Genomic DNA, 20625 nt, shown 5'->3' with positions numbered 1-20625 from the left:
GGCTAGGCAAGGAGGGTGCAGCGTGCCCTCATTAGTCTCCCTAGATCAAACTTTAGAACATTTTCTTTCTGGGATGGAGGTCAGGATGAAAATAAAGAGAGGCTAAAATGCATTGGAAAAAATGACATCTCTGGCTTTACTGGAGACTGAAGCCCTAAAAGATGATGTGTTCTTTCAGAAACTCCTCTGTTACCATCTGCAGAGTGATACCAGGAGTATATCTCACTTCTCAAAGCAAGATCCTTGATGAATCTCTACAATAGCTCTGTTCAATATGTATTGAACATATATGTGCATATTGGGTCTAGGCTGGGCTCAGTGACTGGCTTCTCATGAACCGAGTGCAGTGGACAGGACAATGAGTTACATACATCCCAAGCTCAGTCAGGGGAGGTGCCCAGCTTCTGCCTGCCTCTCTTGGGACCCAGACACGTGCTGTGAGGGGGTCCAGGCTGCATGGGTGTCTAGTCAGAGCCTGGGAAGGTCTGAGCACAACAGCTAGTTGGGGACTGAAGGCCTTCTGTAACTCCAGGGCAGCCTCTGGGGCACCCCCTGTTGCCACTGGAACAGAGATGAGCTGTCCTGGTAGAACGCTGTCTAAACTGAAGGTATGTGTACAGAGTAAGTGTGGAAGCGACCAACCTTTGAGATAGTTTGTTTGGAAGCAATAAATATCAGCATCAGTCGGGGACGTGAACACTGCTCTAATGTCAACTCACTGGGATACTTTCATTTTCCTGTCTATAAGACAGGCATGCATGGTGTGAAATACCTAACCTATTTAATGTGATTTGTAAAGAGTTTTGGTTGCTTAGTCAGAGCATTGTCCTGATATGCCAAGGTTGCGGGTTCAATCCCTGGTCAGGGCACATACAAGAATCAACCAATAAATGCATAAGTAAGTGGAACAACCAATTGATGTTTCTCTCTAAAAAAAAAAAAATCAGTAAAAAATGTTTTGGTTGCTTAGTATAAAAAGCTAGTGTAAGGTCAACAGAGTGGTTTAATAGAGTGATGGGGGAGTTAGAGTTGCTGGTCAAGACAGGTGAAATGATGGAACTAAAAGTATCTGACTTGACAGTGGTGGGTAAGGCCTTCCTATGGCTTGAGATCACATGGGACATAGATGTCAATATTATGGCCCACTCCCTTCATCATTCACTGAGGTTTACTATGAGCCCACGATGGGGCTATCACTGAAAAAATGCCAGTGAACAAGAGTTGCAAGGCTGCCAGTCTGAGGAGAGAGTACAAGGTGACGCATAGTGAAAGGTCACCCTGCAGGGGTGGGAAGATCGAGAAAGGACAGCTAGCTACTTCTTTCTTGTCTCTTACCATTTTAGTTAGCCTTGCATGTTTACTTGGGGTAAAAGAATGGAATTCTGACTTGAAAAAAGTCAGCAAAAGTCATTTAAAAAAATGTCAGGTTTGGAGGCTACAGTCTTCAATAATGACAACTATCATTTATAAATGGGGATTAAATTATAATTTTTATATTTGGTGGAAATTAAAACAATCACACCCATCAACAAACTCATGTGTATTCTCATAGAAATGTGTATGTGCCTCTGTGTAAAATGTGCTTCTCTTTTTAAAAGGCACAATATATTTTCCTTTAGCTTTTCCTAAAGCTAAGGGAACAAACTCCAAATTTCATATCACTGTCATGTTACCATTGAGAACTGACATGTACAATAGCCAATGCCATTGTTTTCATTTCTGTAGTGGGGCCACACTAAAATGAAGGCATAAAACTTAACACTCATGTATCCTAACCAGAAGCAGTGCCTTACTCAAGGCAATGGAGTTATGGTTCTCATGGAAAGTCCTAATGTAATTCTTCAGATTTTGGCAAATGTGCATTCTCACTCAAAAAATGGATAGAATCCAGACTGGAAAACTTATGGCTGATGTCTATACATATGTCCTTTTTTAAAATCCTCACCCAAGGACATGTTTATTGATTTTAGAGAGAGGGAGAGAGAAAGGGAGAGAAATATTGATGTGAGAGAGAAACATCCATCAGTTGTCTCTCTTATGCACCCTGACTGGGAATTAAACCCGTCACTGTTTGGTTTATGGAATGACACTCCAATCAACTGGGCCACACTGGCCAGGGCACACATGAGTCCATTTTATACTCATCTTCCAGCAGCTCCTTTCCAGATCAGATGTAAAGCTCTGATTATCCACTGTGAGTAAAGCTGGGGGTAGAGGTAGGGAGATGACTTAAATGTACCTCATGCTTGGAATTTACCTTTATTTTTCTGGTGTCAGTTCTGATAACAGAGTACCTGCAAAGTTGGCACCTGAGACCATCATAACTCAGTGCCCCTCAGTGCCCCACGCACATGCACACACATGTTGACACATGTGCTCTTTTGAGCTTTTATAGTATTTTACAAAAGAGCATTTCAGTTGAGAAGTTTAATGTGTGGGAGGTACAAGCCAGCCTTAATCGGAATGAAATCAAGTAATAAAGAGAGGGTTTCTACAGGGCTTCCTCCTGGTCTTTGGGTCCCTAAGGTAGAGTGGTCAAAGGCTGTCCATCACTGGAGGCTTCCTAGAAGAGGCACCAGGCCACTCACGGTGGTGGTGGGGTGGCTGCAGGCACTGAGCGGGAAGTAGGGCTCTGCCAAGGCCCCCCGACAGAACTGCAGGGCAAACGCTGTGCCTTTCTGCTGTGTGGAATTGCAGGTGAGTGTGCATCATCAAGTGTTGTTGGTTTTAGTTTGTTTAGGTTGTGGGTTTTGGTTCATTTTGCTATGAGTTCTCCTAAAGCAGTTTTACCAGCACTTCCCCTAACATTATCCACAGATATATTTCCCTGATAACCCAGTTCTGTTATCTTTAGCACCTGTTGAAAGCCCCATCTTGGAAACCTCCAATCCATCAGACTTACCCAGCACTGCGCCCTTCTTTTTTCCTCTCCCCGCCCCCCCCCCCCACCCGCACCCTGGGACTGAGAGATGGGACAACAAGGAATCGGGCAACAGACACTGCTAACTTTTCACCTGTTAAACACACTAATTTCAATAAGAGCAGAAACACACACACAAGGGTTCCTGTTACCACCACCCCACCCCTCAATCTGGACTGAATACTAACTCCGCTGGGTGGTCACTTGTGGGGATGAAAATGACTTTCTCTCTGTGGGATGTCTCCGCATCCAACAAAAACAGGCTATAAGCCCTGCATTCTTTGTTTTCTTCACAGTAAAATGTGGATTCTTCCCCACTGGGATGTTGGGGAGATTAAACAAGGCAACATGTAAGAAAAGTAATGAGCACACTTCCTGGTCCATTGTAATCTTACATTTTCCTTTTAAACAATCAGGGAATACTTGCTTATAAACCCTCCTGCAGCCTGGACTAAACACCAATTTCTGTTGGCACTGGCATGAGGGCTTAGGGGAAAGGGGGTGTCACCAAGTTGGTTTAAAGACACATGCCCAAGGAGGGAGCCAGAAATGCTGTAGTTCCACAGGTGATTCTACCCTGAAGTCAGAGCTGGGAACTACAGTCAAACCAGTGATTCTTAAAGATTCTGTTCATGGATTTAGCCACATTCTAATTTAATCCAAACTCTGACAGTCAATGGTTTAGATGAAAAAACGTGAAAGGCTGGTCCACACCCTGGAGCTGCCAGCCCCTCCTGCACTTCAGGAGGGGCTGGGACAATGGATGGCAAGGTGTTGGGGAGGGCAGCCTCCACAGAATGGATCAAACCAGGCTCAATTTCTGGCTGGCAGAGCTGGAATTTGGCTATGGAAACTCATTAGAAATTCTGTAGATGATTAGTCTCCCCTTTCACCATAACCTCATGAGCCAGCCCACATGTGCTACCTAGATGTGGACCCCAACAGGATCACAGATACCTTTTGTGGCCTGGGGGCTGTGCCCTGGCACCACCCCAGTGTGTTTCTCTGGGGTTCAGGAATTCCACGGGCCACCTGTGGTGCTTTCAAATGGCTTTGACAAGACAGAGGTGGCTACTCAAGGATGGACTGCTCTCTTTCATGAGGGCTGACTTTCATGAAGAAAACTATCTTTGGCCTGTGGTTATATTCACGAGGTAGTTTTCTTGGCGGAGCACACCACTTTACTGAGTTGCACCGTCCGGGGGCCCTGCACACTTGCCTGAGTTGCACCGTCTGGGGGCCCTGCACACTTATACTGAGTTGCACCGTCCGAGGGCCCTGCACACTTATACTGAGTTGCACCGTCCGGGGGCCCTGCACACTTATACTGAGTTGCACAGTACTGAGTGCCCTGTACACTTCAGTAAGTTATACTGTAGTAACTCTCAAGGTAAGCAAACTGGGTCTGAGGAATAATGAGTAAGTTTTCAGTTACTCAGACTTTAGAATACCCAAATTAAAAAAAAAAAGTGTGTGTCTCTAAGATAATTCTGTTACGTTAATATGAAACCATGGCAGTAGAACTTGAAATCTCAATAATATCTTACCATAATCCAAAGACAGGGAGAGAGATTCATGTATCTACTATAAGACTGGTCAGGAAATAACCTCATATCCAAAAAGGAACTATCCCATTAGCAGACATGGGTGTTTGTCAGCGAATAACAGCAGTAAGACCCATGTCTCAGTACCGTCTAAACAATTAACATGTACATAATTATATTGTGGGACAGTTGTAACTGGAAGTACATGGGACAGGGGTCTTCATCTGGGGGATGATCTTGTAACTTAGGGCTTAAGAGCACAAGGACATACATCTGGGCTGGGCGTCCCTGGACTTACCCCATCCTCACAGGTGGCAAACCTCAGGAGTGAAGAGATACTGCTCTGCATCAGCTGCAATAACAGAAACGGGGCTGGGTTAAAAAATCCCACTGCTGTAGTAAGTGCTCATGCTAAAAACACTCATGTCCTGAAAATTAATATATTACATATGAACCACCTGCCTTCTCTTTAATAGCTTTGATCTCAAAGCCTTAATTTAAATGTGACTTTTAAAGTCACAGACATAAAAAGATTGTGTTCCTGAGGATGAGTCCTTCACCCTTTTCCCAGCAAAAGAGCAACAGATACAACTGTATCCCAGCCAGTGAGTCAAAGTGGCTCCACGAGGTGGACATGGGACGCACATGGGCTCCTGGACCAGCTCTTACCTTGACCCTCACTGTGCACTGGGGTCGTGAGGGACAGTCCAGGAAGACCTGGAGGTGCCTTCTCAGAAGAGGACAGGAGACCACCCGGCAGCAGTCTGCACAGGAAAAGGCGCCTCTGTCGTTTGGAAACACACAGGGAAGACAACACTCAAAAATGCACAAATTAGAAAAGTCTAGCAGTAGACAGGCATTTTTCTAAACATGAATGATTGCTGAGATGGAAAAGGGGATTTATTTTCAAAAGCCAAGTTCCTGAAATAGGCCAGAAGCAGCCCGGGGCTCGGCCTGTTCTCAGGGATAAGCATCAACTTACCCAGCTTCTGATTAATAACTTGGTGAGCATGTAACTGGGGAAGGGACACTTAGGCAAGGACGCCTCATTAAAGCTGAGCACAGAGGATGACATCAAACCTCCCAGGAAGCAAAGGGGAGCCCTCTGCCAGGCCAAGGGAAGTCAGGGCTTCCTATCCGCCTGAATGGGAAAACCTGATTTTAGTCATTAGTATCTATGCTCCTTATTGCTACCAAGTAAACCTATGATTCACACTCTTCTTGTCTCTTAACTACAATCCAAGGATGAGCTGTTTATACACAATGCTATCAACCCAGGAAGTGTCAAGGAGACATCTGCCCTTTGTTTCTTAAGAGGCAGAAAAGTAATGAGCCCCTTTCTATCCATCATGTGACACAGTCAACTTGAGAGGCCAGAGAATTGATTCAGAAAACTGTGTCTATACCCAGCCTCAGACCCCAGGCCTGTCGGGAGTGGGTACAGTAGCACTTGCAGGGAAGGAATGTCTGTTTATGTAGCCGTTCATTGGTCTCTGGAAAAATCTGTGCCCTTGCAAAGGACAAGCTTGTACAATTACCAACTTAGTTTTATTTATTGATGTTTACCCTGATTTTTTTCTCTTTTCTCCTAATAATAAATAAGCTGAGGACAAAACCTGGCTCTTTTCTCTTTCAAGATAGGAGCTGCAAGGAACAGCCAAAATGCCTGTTATGAAGAAAAGATACTGCTAGGTGGTGATGCGCACCACAGCCTCTTCCTTGCAGCTCAGCACACTTGGTTTTACTCTCGGAGCTCACACGGGGCCCTTGGTGCAGTGGCAGCCGGCCTGAAGCGGGAAGGCAGTAGGGGTCCTGGGACTGGGCTGCTGCTGCCCCAGTGACTTGGTCTTTCAGGTCAGTCACAGCCCCCTTACCTGTCTTCTGGACTCTGCTCCAACCTCTCGTTGCCACACAGGTCACATGTAGGCCACGAGAAAGCAGTGCTCTCGTCCACACCGACCACAGTGCCTAGGCCCGGGTGAAAGCAAAGCCAGTCTCAGGGGAGGGGTCTGCCTCCCCGCCCCTACTTCTCTTGGCTCCTCAGGACACAGATGATACCCAAGTGCCTCAGATTTTTTTTTTTATCTCTTGTGAGTTGATATAAATGTTCCTAAGATTTTTATAACTTCCGGTTATTGGACAATCACAATTATAACAATAAAAAGTAAGTTTTAAAACCTGCCAACATTACTACCTAACCAAGTTGTTTTCACTTTTGCCTGACTTTTCTAGTCTTTTTCCAGATGTACACATACTGAAATCATTACATGCAAACCATTCTACCTTTCAGGCTGCTACATAGCTGCTGTAAAAATTGTCTCATCTATCTTACTGATATTCTATTTAGGTGATGTGTCATAGTTCCTTCAACCACACTCCACATAGGACATTTATGGCTCTTCCTAATTCCTTTTGCAATTAGGCAATGGGTATCTTTCTACTGGAGGCCTTTTCTGGATTGTGACCCTTTCCTGAGGATAGATTCCTAGAAGTAGAATTACTGTGTCAAAGAGTATGAGTACTAGAGATACAGAAACACCCTTCTAGAAGGTCTTTCAGAAACACCCTTTTTTTTATCCTTACCTGAGGACTTACCCACTGACTTCAGAGAGGGTAAGGGAGGGAGAGAGAGGGAGAGGAACACCAATATGAGAGAGAAACACTGATGGGCTGCCTCTTGTATGTGGCCTAACCAGGGACCAAACCTGCAAACCGATGGATGACCTTCCAGTCTATGAGACAATAACCCAACCGAGCCACATTGGCCAGGGCTACAATAAACTTTTAAAAGTCAGGACTAAGAATACAGCCCTGACCGGTGTGGCTCAGTTGGTTGTGTGACTTCCTACAAACCGAGAGGCGGCTCGTTTGATTCCTGGTCAGGGCACATACCTAGGTTGCAGGTTTGGTCCTCGGTTGGGGTGGGTGAGAGAGGCAACCAATCAATATCTGTCTCTCACATCAATGTTTCTCTTCCTCTCTTTATCCTTCCCTTACCCTAAAATAAACCAAACAAAAAAACCTGATTAATGGGCCAAAGACCTTAACAGACACCTCACCAAAAAAAAAATACCAATGGCAAATAAGCATATGAAAAAATGTCTAACATCATGCATGAGGGAAATGCAAATTGAAACAACTAAATATCACTACCCATCTATTAGAATGGCCCAAATCCAGAACACTGACACACCAAATGTTGGTGAGGATGTGGAACAACAGGAACTCTCACTCATCACTGGTGGGAATGCAAAAAGGTACTGAGACAGCCCAGTAAGCCAGGACAAGTGGAATAGGGAAACTGAGACAGATAGCTGAACAAAATGGCTGAGCAAATTATAGTCAGATACAGAAAGTCACCTCCCTGGAGATAACCTCTAGGCCTCAGCTGTACTTCAGCTCCAGACCCAGAAAAACAGCAAAAGCCGGTGGGCACCACCAGAACCAACTGCAATGACTAATGACCCCCTGACCTGGCGCTGACCAGTCAGAGGAGACCATGGCCCTGAAAGAGCGCACCTGGAAAACTGATGAATATTCTGCTAAGAGCATCCCTTGAGACCTCCCCTAAAATTCCAGCCTGCAAGAAAGAGATGATAGCCTCAAGACAAAGGACCAGTGAGCTCTCCTTCTGCGGAGTAGCCCATGCCATTCCCTTCCCCGTCTTCTTCCCTCACTTCTTCCCCTCCAGGCACGCATCTCCTAACCTCTAAGGGACCCCAAGACTTGCAATCAGACGGCAGCAGCTTGTCCTAGGCTAATCCCCTGAACCTGTCTCCAATGACTTCTTAGTGAACTAAGGCAGCCCAGCCTGGGTTCTCCTGTTGCTTCTTCTATACTGAGCCCTTCCTTGTTTCACTTTCCCCAGCTTTAATAAACATACTCTCAAAATTACCTAAACTTGTGCTGTGAAATCCTTCTTTTATGAAGTCAGGAACCCACACACTACCAGCTGGCCCTAGGCAGACATACTCAGGGCCAAGGTCCCCTACCCCCTACCCCATCTGGTAACAACAGAGGTAGCTACTCTGGAAGGTATTGTGGTGGTTTCTTATAAAACTAAATGTAGTCTTACCATATGATCTAGCAATCATGCTCTTTGGTATTTACCCAAATGAGTTGAAAACTTAGGTCCACACAAACACCTGTATACAGGAAGTTATGGCAGTTTTCTTCATAACTGACAAAACTTGGAGGCAACCGTGATGTCCTTCAGTAGGTGAATGAATAAACAAACTGTGGTCCATCCAGGCAACAGAATATTTTTCCGCACTAGAAATGAGCTATCTAGCCATCCAAAGACATGAAGGAAAATTAAATGCATATTGCTAAGTTAAAGAAGCCAGTTTTAAAAAGCTGTAATTCCAATGATATGACATCCTGGAAAAAGCAAAACTATACAAACAGTAAAAAGATCGATGTCTGCCAGGTGTTAAAGGAGTGGGAGGAATGAATAGGTGGAATACAGAGGATTTTTGGGTCAGTGAAACTATTCTGTATGATAGTATAATGATGGATACATATCATACATTTGTCTAAACTCCAAGAAAGGATGACACTTTTTACAGGAAACCTTAATGTAAACTATGGCCTTTGGGCAACTGGGATGTGTCAAAGTAGGTTTATCTGTTGTAAAAAACGTACAGTTCTGGTGGGGGAAGTTGATAACCCAAGAGGCTATGCATGTGTGGGAGCAAGGAGAATATTGGAAACCTCTGCACCTCCTCATTAATTTTGCTGTAAACCTAAAACTACTCTGAAAAATAGTCTACTGAAAAATACCATAAAATATATGCTAAATTGAGAAAGGTAAAAGACCTTCTCAATTCAGAGGTGCAGAAGAGCAGCCTACTAGGCTGGCCTGAGGGTCAGGAAAGGCTTCATAAAAGAAGGGAACTGAGATAGGGCTGCAGGAGGGGAGGGGGCACAGGCCTGCGCTGCATCCCGTGGTGAGGCTAGAGGCTCACAGGCATGAAGGGAAGGCAGGTGAAATGGCTGTAAAGTTTACAGACTATGATTATCCAGGGTCTTGCTGGGGATTTTAGACTTGATCTTGGAAGGGATGTGAAGCCAGTGAGGAATTTTAAACAGGAGATTGAGATGGTCTAATTTTCTTGGAATGTGAAGCATTGTAGATATGCCATCAAATCACAGATCATCCTTGCTGAAAAGTGGTGAAATTAGACATTTGAAAAAAAAAAATAAGATGTGACCTACATTTCCTGTTATCCTCCCCACTCTCTGCAGTAGGGAAGAATTTCACTCCCCACTAGAACAAGCATTAGAAGAAAATTTATCTGTAGAAGATAAAAAAAAATTATGAGAACTAAGTAGGTTTGATTTATTAAAAATACTTTCATGCAATGCATACTTGACTGACTTTCTACAAATGAAAAAAACAGATCTTGATTTTGACAATTCTTCACTGTCCTTGCGAATATAATCAAGTTAAAGAGATGGACATTAAAGTCAATAAGGGCATATAACAGGCAGAAAGGAGTGCTGACTAATTCGCAACAGGCAAAGGCATATAAGTAAGGAGGCCAAGGGGGAGTGGCTCCCATCCCCATGGGCATGTGTGCCCAGCAGAGTGGCTGGCTCACGGCAGTACTTGGTAAGTGTTTGCTAAATGAATTAATGAAAAAGAAGACTGCTACCAAGCAAAGTTCATTTTTACCCTAGGATATCACTGGGTGTTAAGGAATTAAGCAATTTCCTTCCAATTAGGGCATGAGTAGAGGAAATGTATTTTGTCTGGGATCTACACGCCACTGGAAATCCTGTCTGGCTACCCTAAGTGAATTCCAGGGATGACCCGTAAGCGTACTATTAAGCTGTTAGTATCTCGAACATTTACTTAAATAAACATCAGGAAAAAACCATTTTTTTGTTAGAGTTTGATGAGTATACTGCCACACTCATCGCTTGACTACGATTTGCTATTAGAAGCCTTTACTGTCCTTGTCTTATTTATAGAAATCACTTATAATTAGGTTTGGGAAAGGTCTATCACATATTTACTAAAATATCTTTTTAAGGAGGTTCTTTCAGAAGGACCTGTTGGAAGCACTTCAGTGTTTTCTTCCTGTCCAGGAGGGACACACAGATGCTGCATGCTCTGCACGGTCTGGTGTTCCCAGTGCTGTAGGCCGGGGTTAAAATTTCCTTCAGTGACTTTTAATCTCTGCAACACATTAATCCCAAGCTTTTTTGCTGACTGAAAGAAGCTGGGGCTCAGAAACTTTTTCTTCTCCTTAGAGGCCAAAACCTGGTTTGAAGACAGGACTTTGCTACCACTTCCGAGGGAGAAGTGTTTGTGCTTGCTGCATCCATTCCCACAGCGGCATGTAAGATCATCACCCACTAACAAGCAATGTATGAAGAAGTGGTGAGCAAGGCAAGCAAGATGAGGTCAGGGCTACAAAACATTTTCACCCCAGAAAATAAACTGGAAAGAAGTGCCTGCACACTATGGGAGCTGCTGTTTGGGAATGAGGAGAAGGCCTGGTGACCCAAGTGGAGTGGGGTGGAGTGGAGTATGTGCCACCCCTTCACGGAGGCTCTTTCCCAGGAGCACTTAAAGCCTTCTGCCAGGGCAAGTGGCCGATGTTGTTAGTTTTCAGTGAGCAACTGAATCACAAGGTCATACTCTGAATTTGTTCAAGTCCTGCTCCAGGAAAATGCTCAATGTTCTGCAAGGTCCAGGCCCTACTAGAGACCCTGATGTCCAGCTGATTTAGCGGCTACTGAGAGCTTCCCATTCCCAGCACTGATTTCGGGGGGGATGGTGAAAGCACCTGCTTGGGGCCATACTTTGGAAGAGCCATCACTGGGCTTTCTGAGTCTGAAGTGGGCAAAGCAGGGCAAGGCTGGGGGGCGGAGAAAGGCTATTGTTACTTCAGAGTAGACAGAACTTGCAGATTTGATGAAGTCAGATGGGGGCAAGCCCACAAGTGGCTGGAGAGTAGGACAGGGACCCTCTGTCCATCAGTGGAACTGGTTACCACCCCAGCCTCTGTCATGGCTGGCCGAGTCCTGCATGAGAGGCTGGGCCAAACTTTAATATTCCCTAGCTGGGGTTTTCTCTTAATTCCTTGGTAAATGGTGCACATCAAAGGATCTGGCAGCACTGTGATTAACAGTCTGTGTACATACCCACCTGACCTACACACTGGCCTTTGGGACAGCTTCAGAGAGGGACCCATAGGGAACTCTCTACATTAAAATGGTGATATATGAAGGGAGATATTTTGGTCAGAAGCTGTATCTACACAAAGTAAACAAGAGCATTAGAGAAGGAATAAATAAAGGTAAAACAAAATGTTTTCCATTTGTTATTTTAAATTGATCTAAAAGATAATACCTTGTTTACATAACAACAATATATTCAGTGATTGCACCTTATGGATAAGTGAAGTGAATGACAGCAGAGCTAGAAGGGATGGGAGGAAGAAACTGAGAGTACTATTAGTGGGGACTTGGACTACCCTTGAAGTCGGGTGGTCTTATTTGAATATGGACTTAATTGGTTTTAAGTGTATTTGCTGCAGATCTTCCTAAAATCTCTCAAAGGTCCACAAACCCCAAATAAGCAATGGCTGGCCCCAGCATTTGCTTGGCCATAATTTGCTTGGCTCAGCATAAGCAATGGCTGTACCTACCTCTTGCTTAGTGGCCCCAATCCCAATACTAGGTGCAGCCAGTCTCTGTTCACAGCATAACTACCTCAAAAAGCCCAGCAAAGGCACCTACCTAGTGCAGAACACTTTGTAGATCCTAGGAGATGACCCTGACTGGACACAGGGAGTGGCTGACCTTGGCACTACTGAAGCCTCTCCCAAAAGACCCCAGACCCAACACACTGGTGGCCAGCTTCAGACCCTACTCAAGCACCACCCATTTAGCTCCACAAGTGACATCCCCTAAGGGCAGATTTGGCAGGCATCAGAGCCCTGCTAAAGCAAATCCTGCTCTGACAATCCCACCCACTGACACACCAAGGGCCATCATAGCTCAACTGTGAGAGCTCACAACCCACACAAGGGACACCCCTGGAGCACCTGGCTCAGGTGATCAGGGAAACTGTGCCACTGGACCACAAAAGGCACCTCCTACATAAGGCTACTCTGCCAAAACTTAGAGACACAGAAGCTCTACCTAATACATAGAAACAGACACAGAGAGGCACCCAAAATGAGGAGACCAAAAAACATGTTACAAATGAAGGAACAGGACAAAACTCCAGAAAAGACGCTAAACAAAACATAGGCAAGCAATCTACCAGATGCAGAATTCAAAACAATGGTTATAAAGATGCTCAAGGAACTTAGAGGAAGAACAGATGACCTCAATGAGTACTTCAACAAAGAGATACAAACCATAAAAAAGGAGATAGAAAACATAAGAAAGAACCAGTCAGAAATAAAGAATACCAATACTGAAATGAAGAATACATTAAATGGAATCAAAAGCAGGTTAGATGAAGCAGAAGATCAAATCAGTGAAATGGAAGACAAAGTAGCAAAAACACCCAATCAAAATAGTAAAAAGAAAAAAACAATTTAAAAAATGAGGATAGTTTAAGGGACCTTTGGGATAACGTTAAAGGTACCAACATTCACATCATAGGGGTACCAAAGGAGAAAGGCAACTGAAAACCTGTTTGAAGAACTGACTTGGCAAATAAAATAGACATACGAGGCCATAAAGTGCAAAGAGTCCAAAACAAGGTGAACCCAAATGAGCCCATACCAAGATACATCATAATCAAAATGCCAAAGGTTAAAGACAAAGAGAGAATCTTAAAAGCAACAAGAGAAAAGCAGTTAGTTACTTACAAAGGAGCTCCTATAAGACTGTCAGCTGATTTCTCAACAAAAACTTTGCAGGCCAGCGGGGACTGGCACAAATTTATTCAAAATTATGAAAAGCAAGGACCTACAACCAAGACTACTCCACTCAGAAAGGCTCTCTTTTAAACTTGAAGGAGAGATGAAGAGTTTCCCAGAAAAGAAAAAACTAAAGGAGTTCATCATCACCAAACCAGTATTACAAGAAATGTTAAAGGGACTTCTTTAAGAAGAAGAAAGAAACTATGAATAAGAAAATATTGTAGAGAAAAAAGTACTCACCAACAAAGACAAACACATAATGAAAGCAGTGGGACAACCAACACTAAAGCTAGTTCAAAAGTTAAAAGATCATGTGTAATTATAACAGTAAATTAAGGAATACAAACTCACACAAAAGAAGTAAAAAATGATGACAAAAACATAAAAATTGAAGGGGTGAGTAAAAATGTTATGTGTCGACCATCAACTTAAAGTAGACTACTATAAACACAGCTTGCTATATATGAACACATGGTAACAACAAACCAAAAATCCTCAAGGGATATATAAAAAAATAAAAAGAAAACCAAAGACAACACTATAGAAAGTCATAAACAAACAGGAGAAAAGAACAAGAGAATATGAAAGGAACAGAAAATAAGTACAAAAATAATCAGAAAACAATAAAATGGCTATAACTACAGACCTATCAATAAGTACTTTAAATGGAAATGGATTAAATGCTCCAGTCAAAAGACAAATGTATAAAGAAGATGTGGTACACACATACCATGAAATATTACTCGGCCACGACAAAGAATGAAATCTTACCATTTGTGACAAATGGATGGATCTAGAGGATGTTATGCTAAGTGAAGTAAAGAAAGACAAGCACCATATAATTTTGCTTTATATGTGGAATCTAAAAATACAAAATAAACAAAACAGAAACAAACTCAGATACAAAGGACAAACTGATGGCTGCCAGATGAGAGGGGCATTGGGGGCCAGGTGAAAAACATAAAAAGATTAAGAAGTAAAAATTGGTGGCTAGGCTGAATTGGTCATAGTGCCTTGCATGCTACCAGCCTTTACTCTGCCACATGCCACCAGGTCATTCAGGGAAGCACAGGTAGCCCTCAGGCCCTTGGTGGGGGCCTGCCTTGGTTCACTGGACCCAAGGTCTATGAGCAGCCATGATGCTGATCTTCACCTCCACCAACCAGATCTGCCCAATCAATGTGACTGTGGCATGCAGATAGCGCACCAGAAGCACTTTGAAATAGCCTGCTACAAAAACAAAGTCAAGGGCTAGCTGAGTAGAGTAGAAAAAGACCTTGATGAAGTTCTACAGGCCCATTCAGTGTTTGTGTTTCTAAAAGTCAGGTTGCAAAGAAGGAAGATCTCACCAGTGTATTTGGAACAGATAACCAGACTGAAATCTGTAAGCAGATTTTGACTAAAGGGTTGGGGTGGGGGATGAAGTTTCTAGCACCCTATAGAGACTGGCACACACACCTGGAGCAGATGTTTAGGGACATTGCAACTATTGTACCTGACAAATGAACGAACTCTGAAACAAACAGACCATAAACTGTTATCCTTATCAGAGAGCAATGAAGGACATCCACTATTCAGTCAAAACCAAAAAGAGTGCATTAACAGCAGGCCTTGGAAGTAATAGAGCAGTTAAAAGAGAAAATGAAGACAGAACATGCTCACATGAGACTCTGGTTTATGCATATTCTTCCAGTGAATGAAGGAAAAAAGCTTCAAGGGAAGCTCAAGATCAAGGCTATACAAAGTCAGGATTATAGCCAACAATTGACCCAGGGTGCTTCAGAGAAATTGAGCTAATAATTAAAGGAGACAAAATGCAAAGGTTCTTTGGAAGTACTTAACTTAAAAGATGTGAAAGAAGGAGATAAAAAATGTGAATGATATTAATTAATCTTTTCAATTTTAAGACACTGCAACTTTTTCATTTCCCACAGTCTTGTTTTCTTTCTGTGGTCTGCCAAATACTTGCTCAAACTATTTGACATTTTCCATATTTGTGTTAAATGTGTACACAAAAAAAGACTTTCTCAAATAAGTATTACAATGTGGGGGTTAATTTAGTTTTATTTATAAATTGGAGTTTTAGGTAAATATAAAAAGTTCAAAATATAAAGTCCAGAGAAGCATTTTGCAGCTGTCTCATGCTTTTGTAGCTTTCCAAGGTGAAATGAGGAAGCTCTTGTAAATAAAAAGTGAAATTTTGTAAATTATAATACAACTAATTTGTGGAGAATATGCCTGTATGACAAAAAGGGAGTATTTGTTGAAAAAGAAAACATAATGTCTTATTTCTGCTTAATGAAATATATGTATGGGAGGAACTATATCATGGGTCTAATATAATGTTTGGATACTTCCTGATTATATGAAAAATAGATTATGATGAATATGCAGAAGTTATATAACTTTCATTGAACATGCTGCCATAACCTAGATTATTCTTGGAAAACAAGCCATTTATTTCTAATTCTTAAAGTTTACAATGAAATCAATAAAACCACTCTTTATTTTTATTGAAAAAAAAGAAGTAGAGATTGGCAGTTACAAAAGAGTCACAGAGATGTGAAGTACAGCTTAGAGAATATAGTCAATAATATTGTAATAACTACATATGGTGTCAGGTGGGTGTAAGACTTTCATTAGGGAATCACTGCATTAATGTCTAAGCACTATGCCATACACTTGAAACTAATATAATATTGAATGTCAATTATAATTGGAGAATAAGAAACCCACTATTATATTTTATATATTGTTTTGGAGAGTTCAGTATCCCTCTATCAGTGACTCACAGATCCACAGACAGAAAATCATGAGGACATAGTTGAACTGAACACCACCATCATCAATCAATTGGCTCTAATTGACATTTATAGAATAATTCATCCAACAATGGCAGAATAACATTCTTCTTGAAAGCTCAAATGGAATATTCATTGAGGTATAGCACATACTGGGCCACAGAACACACTGTAATAAATTTAAAAGTTTAGAAATCATACTAAGTATGCTCTTAGGCTACAACAGGATACAGAAATCAGTAAGAAAAAGATAGCTGGAAAACCCCCAAATATTTGGAGATTAAACAACACACTCCTAAATAACACAAGAGTCAAAAAAGAAATCTCAAGAGAAATTTAAAAATATTTTGAACTAGATGAAAGTTAAAACACACCAAAACTTCTGGGATGCAGCAAAAGCAGTGCTTAGAGAGAAATTTATATCACTGAATGTATAAATCAGAAATATTATCTTAGGAAACAAGAACAAGAAAATTAAAATCAAAGGAGAATATAATCAAAAACAAAAAGGAGAGCAGAAATGAGTGAAACTGAAAACAGGAAATCAATACAGAAAATCAAGAAACCTAAAAGCTGATTTTTTGAAAAGATCAATAAAAACAGATCTCCTTCTAGCTAGGCTAACCAAGAATAAAAATGAGAACAAACAAGTTATTTATATCAGAAATGAAAGAGAAGCATCATTACTGATCCCATGGACATTAAAAGAATAATAAAAGAATGTTATATGCTCCCAGATTTGATAATTTAGGTGAAATGGACCAATTCCTGGATATTTACAACCTACCAAAACTCATGCAAGAAGAAAAGGATGATCTGAGTTGGCCTACATATATTACAGAAATTGAATCAATAATTTACATTCTTCCAAAAGAGAAAGTGCCACACCAGATGAGTTCACTAGTGAATTTTAATGCATTTTAGGAAGAAATTACAGCAATCCTCTACAACCTCTTCCAGGAAACAGAAGCAGAGGGAGTACTTTCTAACCTGTTTTATAAGGAGAGCATTAATCTAATACCAAAACCGGATAAAGGCATTACACAAAAGGAAAACTACAAATCAGTATTTCTCATGAACATAGATGCAAAGGTCCTTAATATAATATTAGGAAATCTAATCCAATTGTATAAAAAGGGATTATATAATGATTAAATAGGATAGTTCAATATTAAAAGAATAATGTAATCATATCAACAGCTTAAAGAAGAAAAGTCATATGACCATATCAATAGATGTAGAAAAGCGTTTGACAAAATTCAACACCCATTCACAATAAATACTCTCAGTGATCTAAGAATAGAGGGGAACTTCTTCAACTTGGTGAAGAACATCTACAAAAAAACTACAGTTAGAACAAACCAATAGGAAGTCATGGGATTTAGGAAACAGTGAATCAAACTTAAATGACTAAAACAGGGGAGGCCAGGACAACAGTTGAAAGCAGAGCTGGTCAGCATTGGCTCAGAGGGACAGAAGGCTCCAGGAGGGAAATTACAGAGGAAAATGTCAAATCCAATGATTTGTCACCATTTTTAAGGATTCAGAAAAAAAATTACAATACAGTATAGGCAATAAAGGTCAATATAAAAGTCCTAGGGAAAAAAAAATCATACAATGAGGAAATAAAAGTGTGGTATATTACTGTCCCATTGTCCATGTAAGAATGTCCAAACCTACAGAAAATTTAAAGAGTTTATTTGAGCCAAACTGAGGACACACCCCGAAGTAATCTCTCAACGGATTGAGAAAATACTCTGGAGAAAGGCTCTTTTGCAGTTCTTTTTATGTATTTAGAATGAAATGAGGAAACAAGAAAGATTACATAAAATCTATTGGTGGTAGTTTAAGAAAGTGGGAGAAAGCAAAGTGGGGAAATCACTCTGATTGGATAAAAAGTAAATAGAGAGATACATACTTCTTTTACATTGGTGGCTACAGGATAGTTAACCTTCAACATTTGCCAATAAGGATGGTATACAGACAACAAGATCATGTGCTCCCTTGAGAGTGGTTATGCCTCTGAGGGGTCTGGAAAAGAGGATTACTATGGCATTTCAAAGGTTTGTTAACCTAGATGCACAAGAACAATGGACAGGGCTGGCTTAAGGCAAAGATAAACCTTATACTTCAGAAATTATATGCTTAGTGGAATGACTACCCACCATGATTTGCCCGGTTAAGAATTTACAACCAGATCACCTTCTGTGGTTACTTTCGGTCACTGAACTTGTCAGATTAATTACATAACCTCTTTTTTGTTCACGCCATTCAGTGAAAAATATTTATATAATCATAATAAAAATATCATTTATTGATTTCCATTTTTGAGAATCAACCTGCAGATACAGAATAGATTATTACTCAACAATATGCAGAAACAGTTGTATAATTATGGGAAAAAGTGCTGCAGAAAAAGAAGGGTAAGAGAGCTAATATCCATTTCTTACAAAGTGTGGAATAAAGAGATACCATCTTTAGCAGATAAAACAACAAACAAATTAACAAAATTCTAACAGCTAACATGATGTTTAATGATGAGAAAGTATATGTTTTCCCCTTAAGATTAGGAATAGAGCAAGAAAATCCTCTTTTACTACTTCTATTAAAAATAGTCCTGGAATCCTAGCTAATGCAATAAGATAAGAAAATAAAAGGTACACAGATTGGGAAGGACAAAAAAAAAACTGTCCTTGTTTACAGGTCACATTGTTTTCTATGTAGACTATCCCAGAGAATCAACAAAAAAATTAAAACTACAAAATAACTGTAGTAATGTTTTAGGATACAAGGTTAAAATACAAAAGTCAACTGCTTTTCTATATACTAGCAATGAACAAATAAAATTTGAAATTAAAAACACTACACCATTTACATTAATGCTGAAGTAAATAAAATACTCAGGTATAAATGTTACAACATATTTTCAAAATCTGTATGATTTCTGATAAAAGAAATCAAAGATCTAAATTAATAGAGAGATATTCCACGCTCAGGGATGGGGAGACTCAACAATATTAAGATTTTTCCTAAGTTGATTTACAGATTCAAGACCATCCCAATAAAAAACCCAGCAAGTTATTGTGTGTATATCAACAAACTGATTTTAAAGTTTATATGGAAGGCAAAAAAACCTAGAATAGTCAAGACAATATTGAAGAGCCAAGATGGAAGACTGACAATACCCAACTTCAAGATACATTGTACAATAGAGCTACTGTAATCAAGACAGTGTGATATTGGCTTAAGAACAGAAATATAAATCAGTGGACCAGAAGAGAGCCTAGAAAAAGACTCACATAAATATGGTCAACTGACCTTTGACAAAAGTACAGAGACATTTCAATGGAGAAAGGATAAACTTTTCAGCAGTGTTGAAGGAACTGGACATACATGCAAAAAAAAAAAATCTTAAAAGAAACCTTATGCCTTTCGCAAAATTTAATTCAAAATGAGCTACAGTCTTAAATGTAAAATGCAAAACTATAAAACTCCTAGAAGAAAACAGGACTGTGTGGGTGACCTTGGGCCTAACAATGAATTTTTAGATATAAAACCAAAAGCATAGTTCATGAAAGAAAAAAATTATATGGGACTTCATTAAAATAAAAACTTCTGATCTGCAAAAGACACTGAAAAGACAAGTCACAGATTAAGAGAAAATATTTGCAAAAGACTTATCAGATAAAGATGAAATACACAAAGAACTCTTAAAACTCAACCATAAGAATATGAACAACCTGATCAAAAATGGGCTAAAGACCTTAACAGATCCTCATCAATGAAGATATATGGATGAAAAATAAGCATGTGAAAGAAGCTCAATGTTATATGTAATTAGATAATTCAAATTAAAACAATGAAATACTGCTATATACTAACTAGAATGAGAAAAATCTAAAACACAAAACACCAAATGCTGCTGAGGATGTGAAACAACAAGGAACTATCATGCATCACTATTAGGGATGCAAAATGGAATAGCTACTTTGGAATATAGTCTGGAAGTTTTTTACAAAGTTATACATTCATTATCTTACCACATGATGCAGCAACTGCACTTATTGGCATTGACCCAAATGAGCTGAAAACATGTCCACAAAATACCAACACACAAATGTTTATAGCAGCTTTATTCATAACTGCCAAAACATGGAAACAACCAAGATATCCTTCAGTAGGTGAATGGATAAACTGTGGTACATCTGGACAACAGAATATTATTCAGTGATAAAAAGAAATGTACTATCAAGCCAAGAAAAGACATGAAAGAACCAATCTTAAATGCATACTGCTAATGAAAGAAGGCAATTTGAAAAGACTATATACTTTGTGATTCCAACTATCTGACATTCTGGAAAAGGCAAAACTATGGAGACAGTCAAAAGATCAGTAGTTGCCAGGGTCTGAGGTGGAGGGAGGGGACAGGACAGAGGTATGACAGGTGGAACACAGGGGATTTTTAGGGC

General features: G+C 40.5%; 1 protein-coding gene and 1 pseudogene across 2 annotated transcripts in view; one reads left to right on the top strand and one right to left on the bottom strand.

Annotated features, from left to right (window-relative positions):
* Positions 1–20625, bottom strand: part of SPIDR (scaffold protein involved in DNA repair) — a 390408-nt gene that overhangs the window by 2235 nt on the left and 367548 nt on the right. For both annotated transcript variants that reach the window (XM_054595226.1, XM_054595227.1), the window contains 3 exons: positions 6339–6432; positions 5134–5248; positions 4763–4816 (listed from right to left, as the gene is read on the bottom strand). In XM_054595226.1, the coding sequence (XP_054451201.1) occupies positions 4763–4816; positions 5134–5248; positions 6339–6432 (263 nt within the window). The remainder of the gene's footprint in view (positions 1–4762; positions 4817–5133; positions 5249–6338; positions 6433–20625) is intronic.
* On the top strand, positions 14482–15236 carry LOC129088491 (ribosome maturation protein SBDS-like; annotated as a pseudogene).

This window comes from Pteronotus mesoamericanus, unplaced genomic scaffold (assembly GCF_021234165.1).
Source record: "Pteronotus mesoamericanus isolate MK-2021 breed Mesoamerican mustached bat unplaced genomic scaffold, CSHL_Meso_final scaffold_54, whole genome shotgun sequence".
Taxonomy (NCBI): domain Eukaryota; kingdom Metazoa; phylum Chordata; class Mammalia; order Chiroptera; family Mormoopidae; genus Pteronotus; species Pteronotus mesoamericanus.
This window is presented reverse-complemented; position numbering and strand designations above follow the sequence as displayed.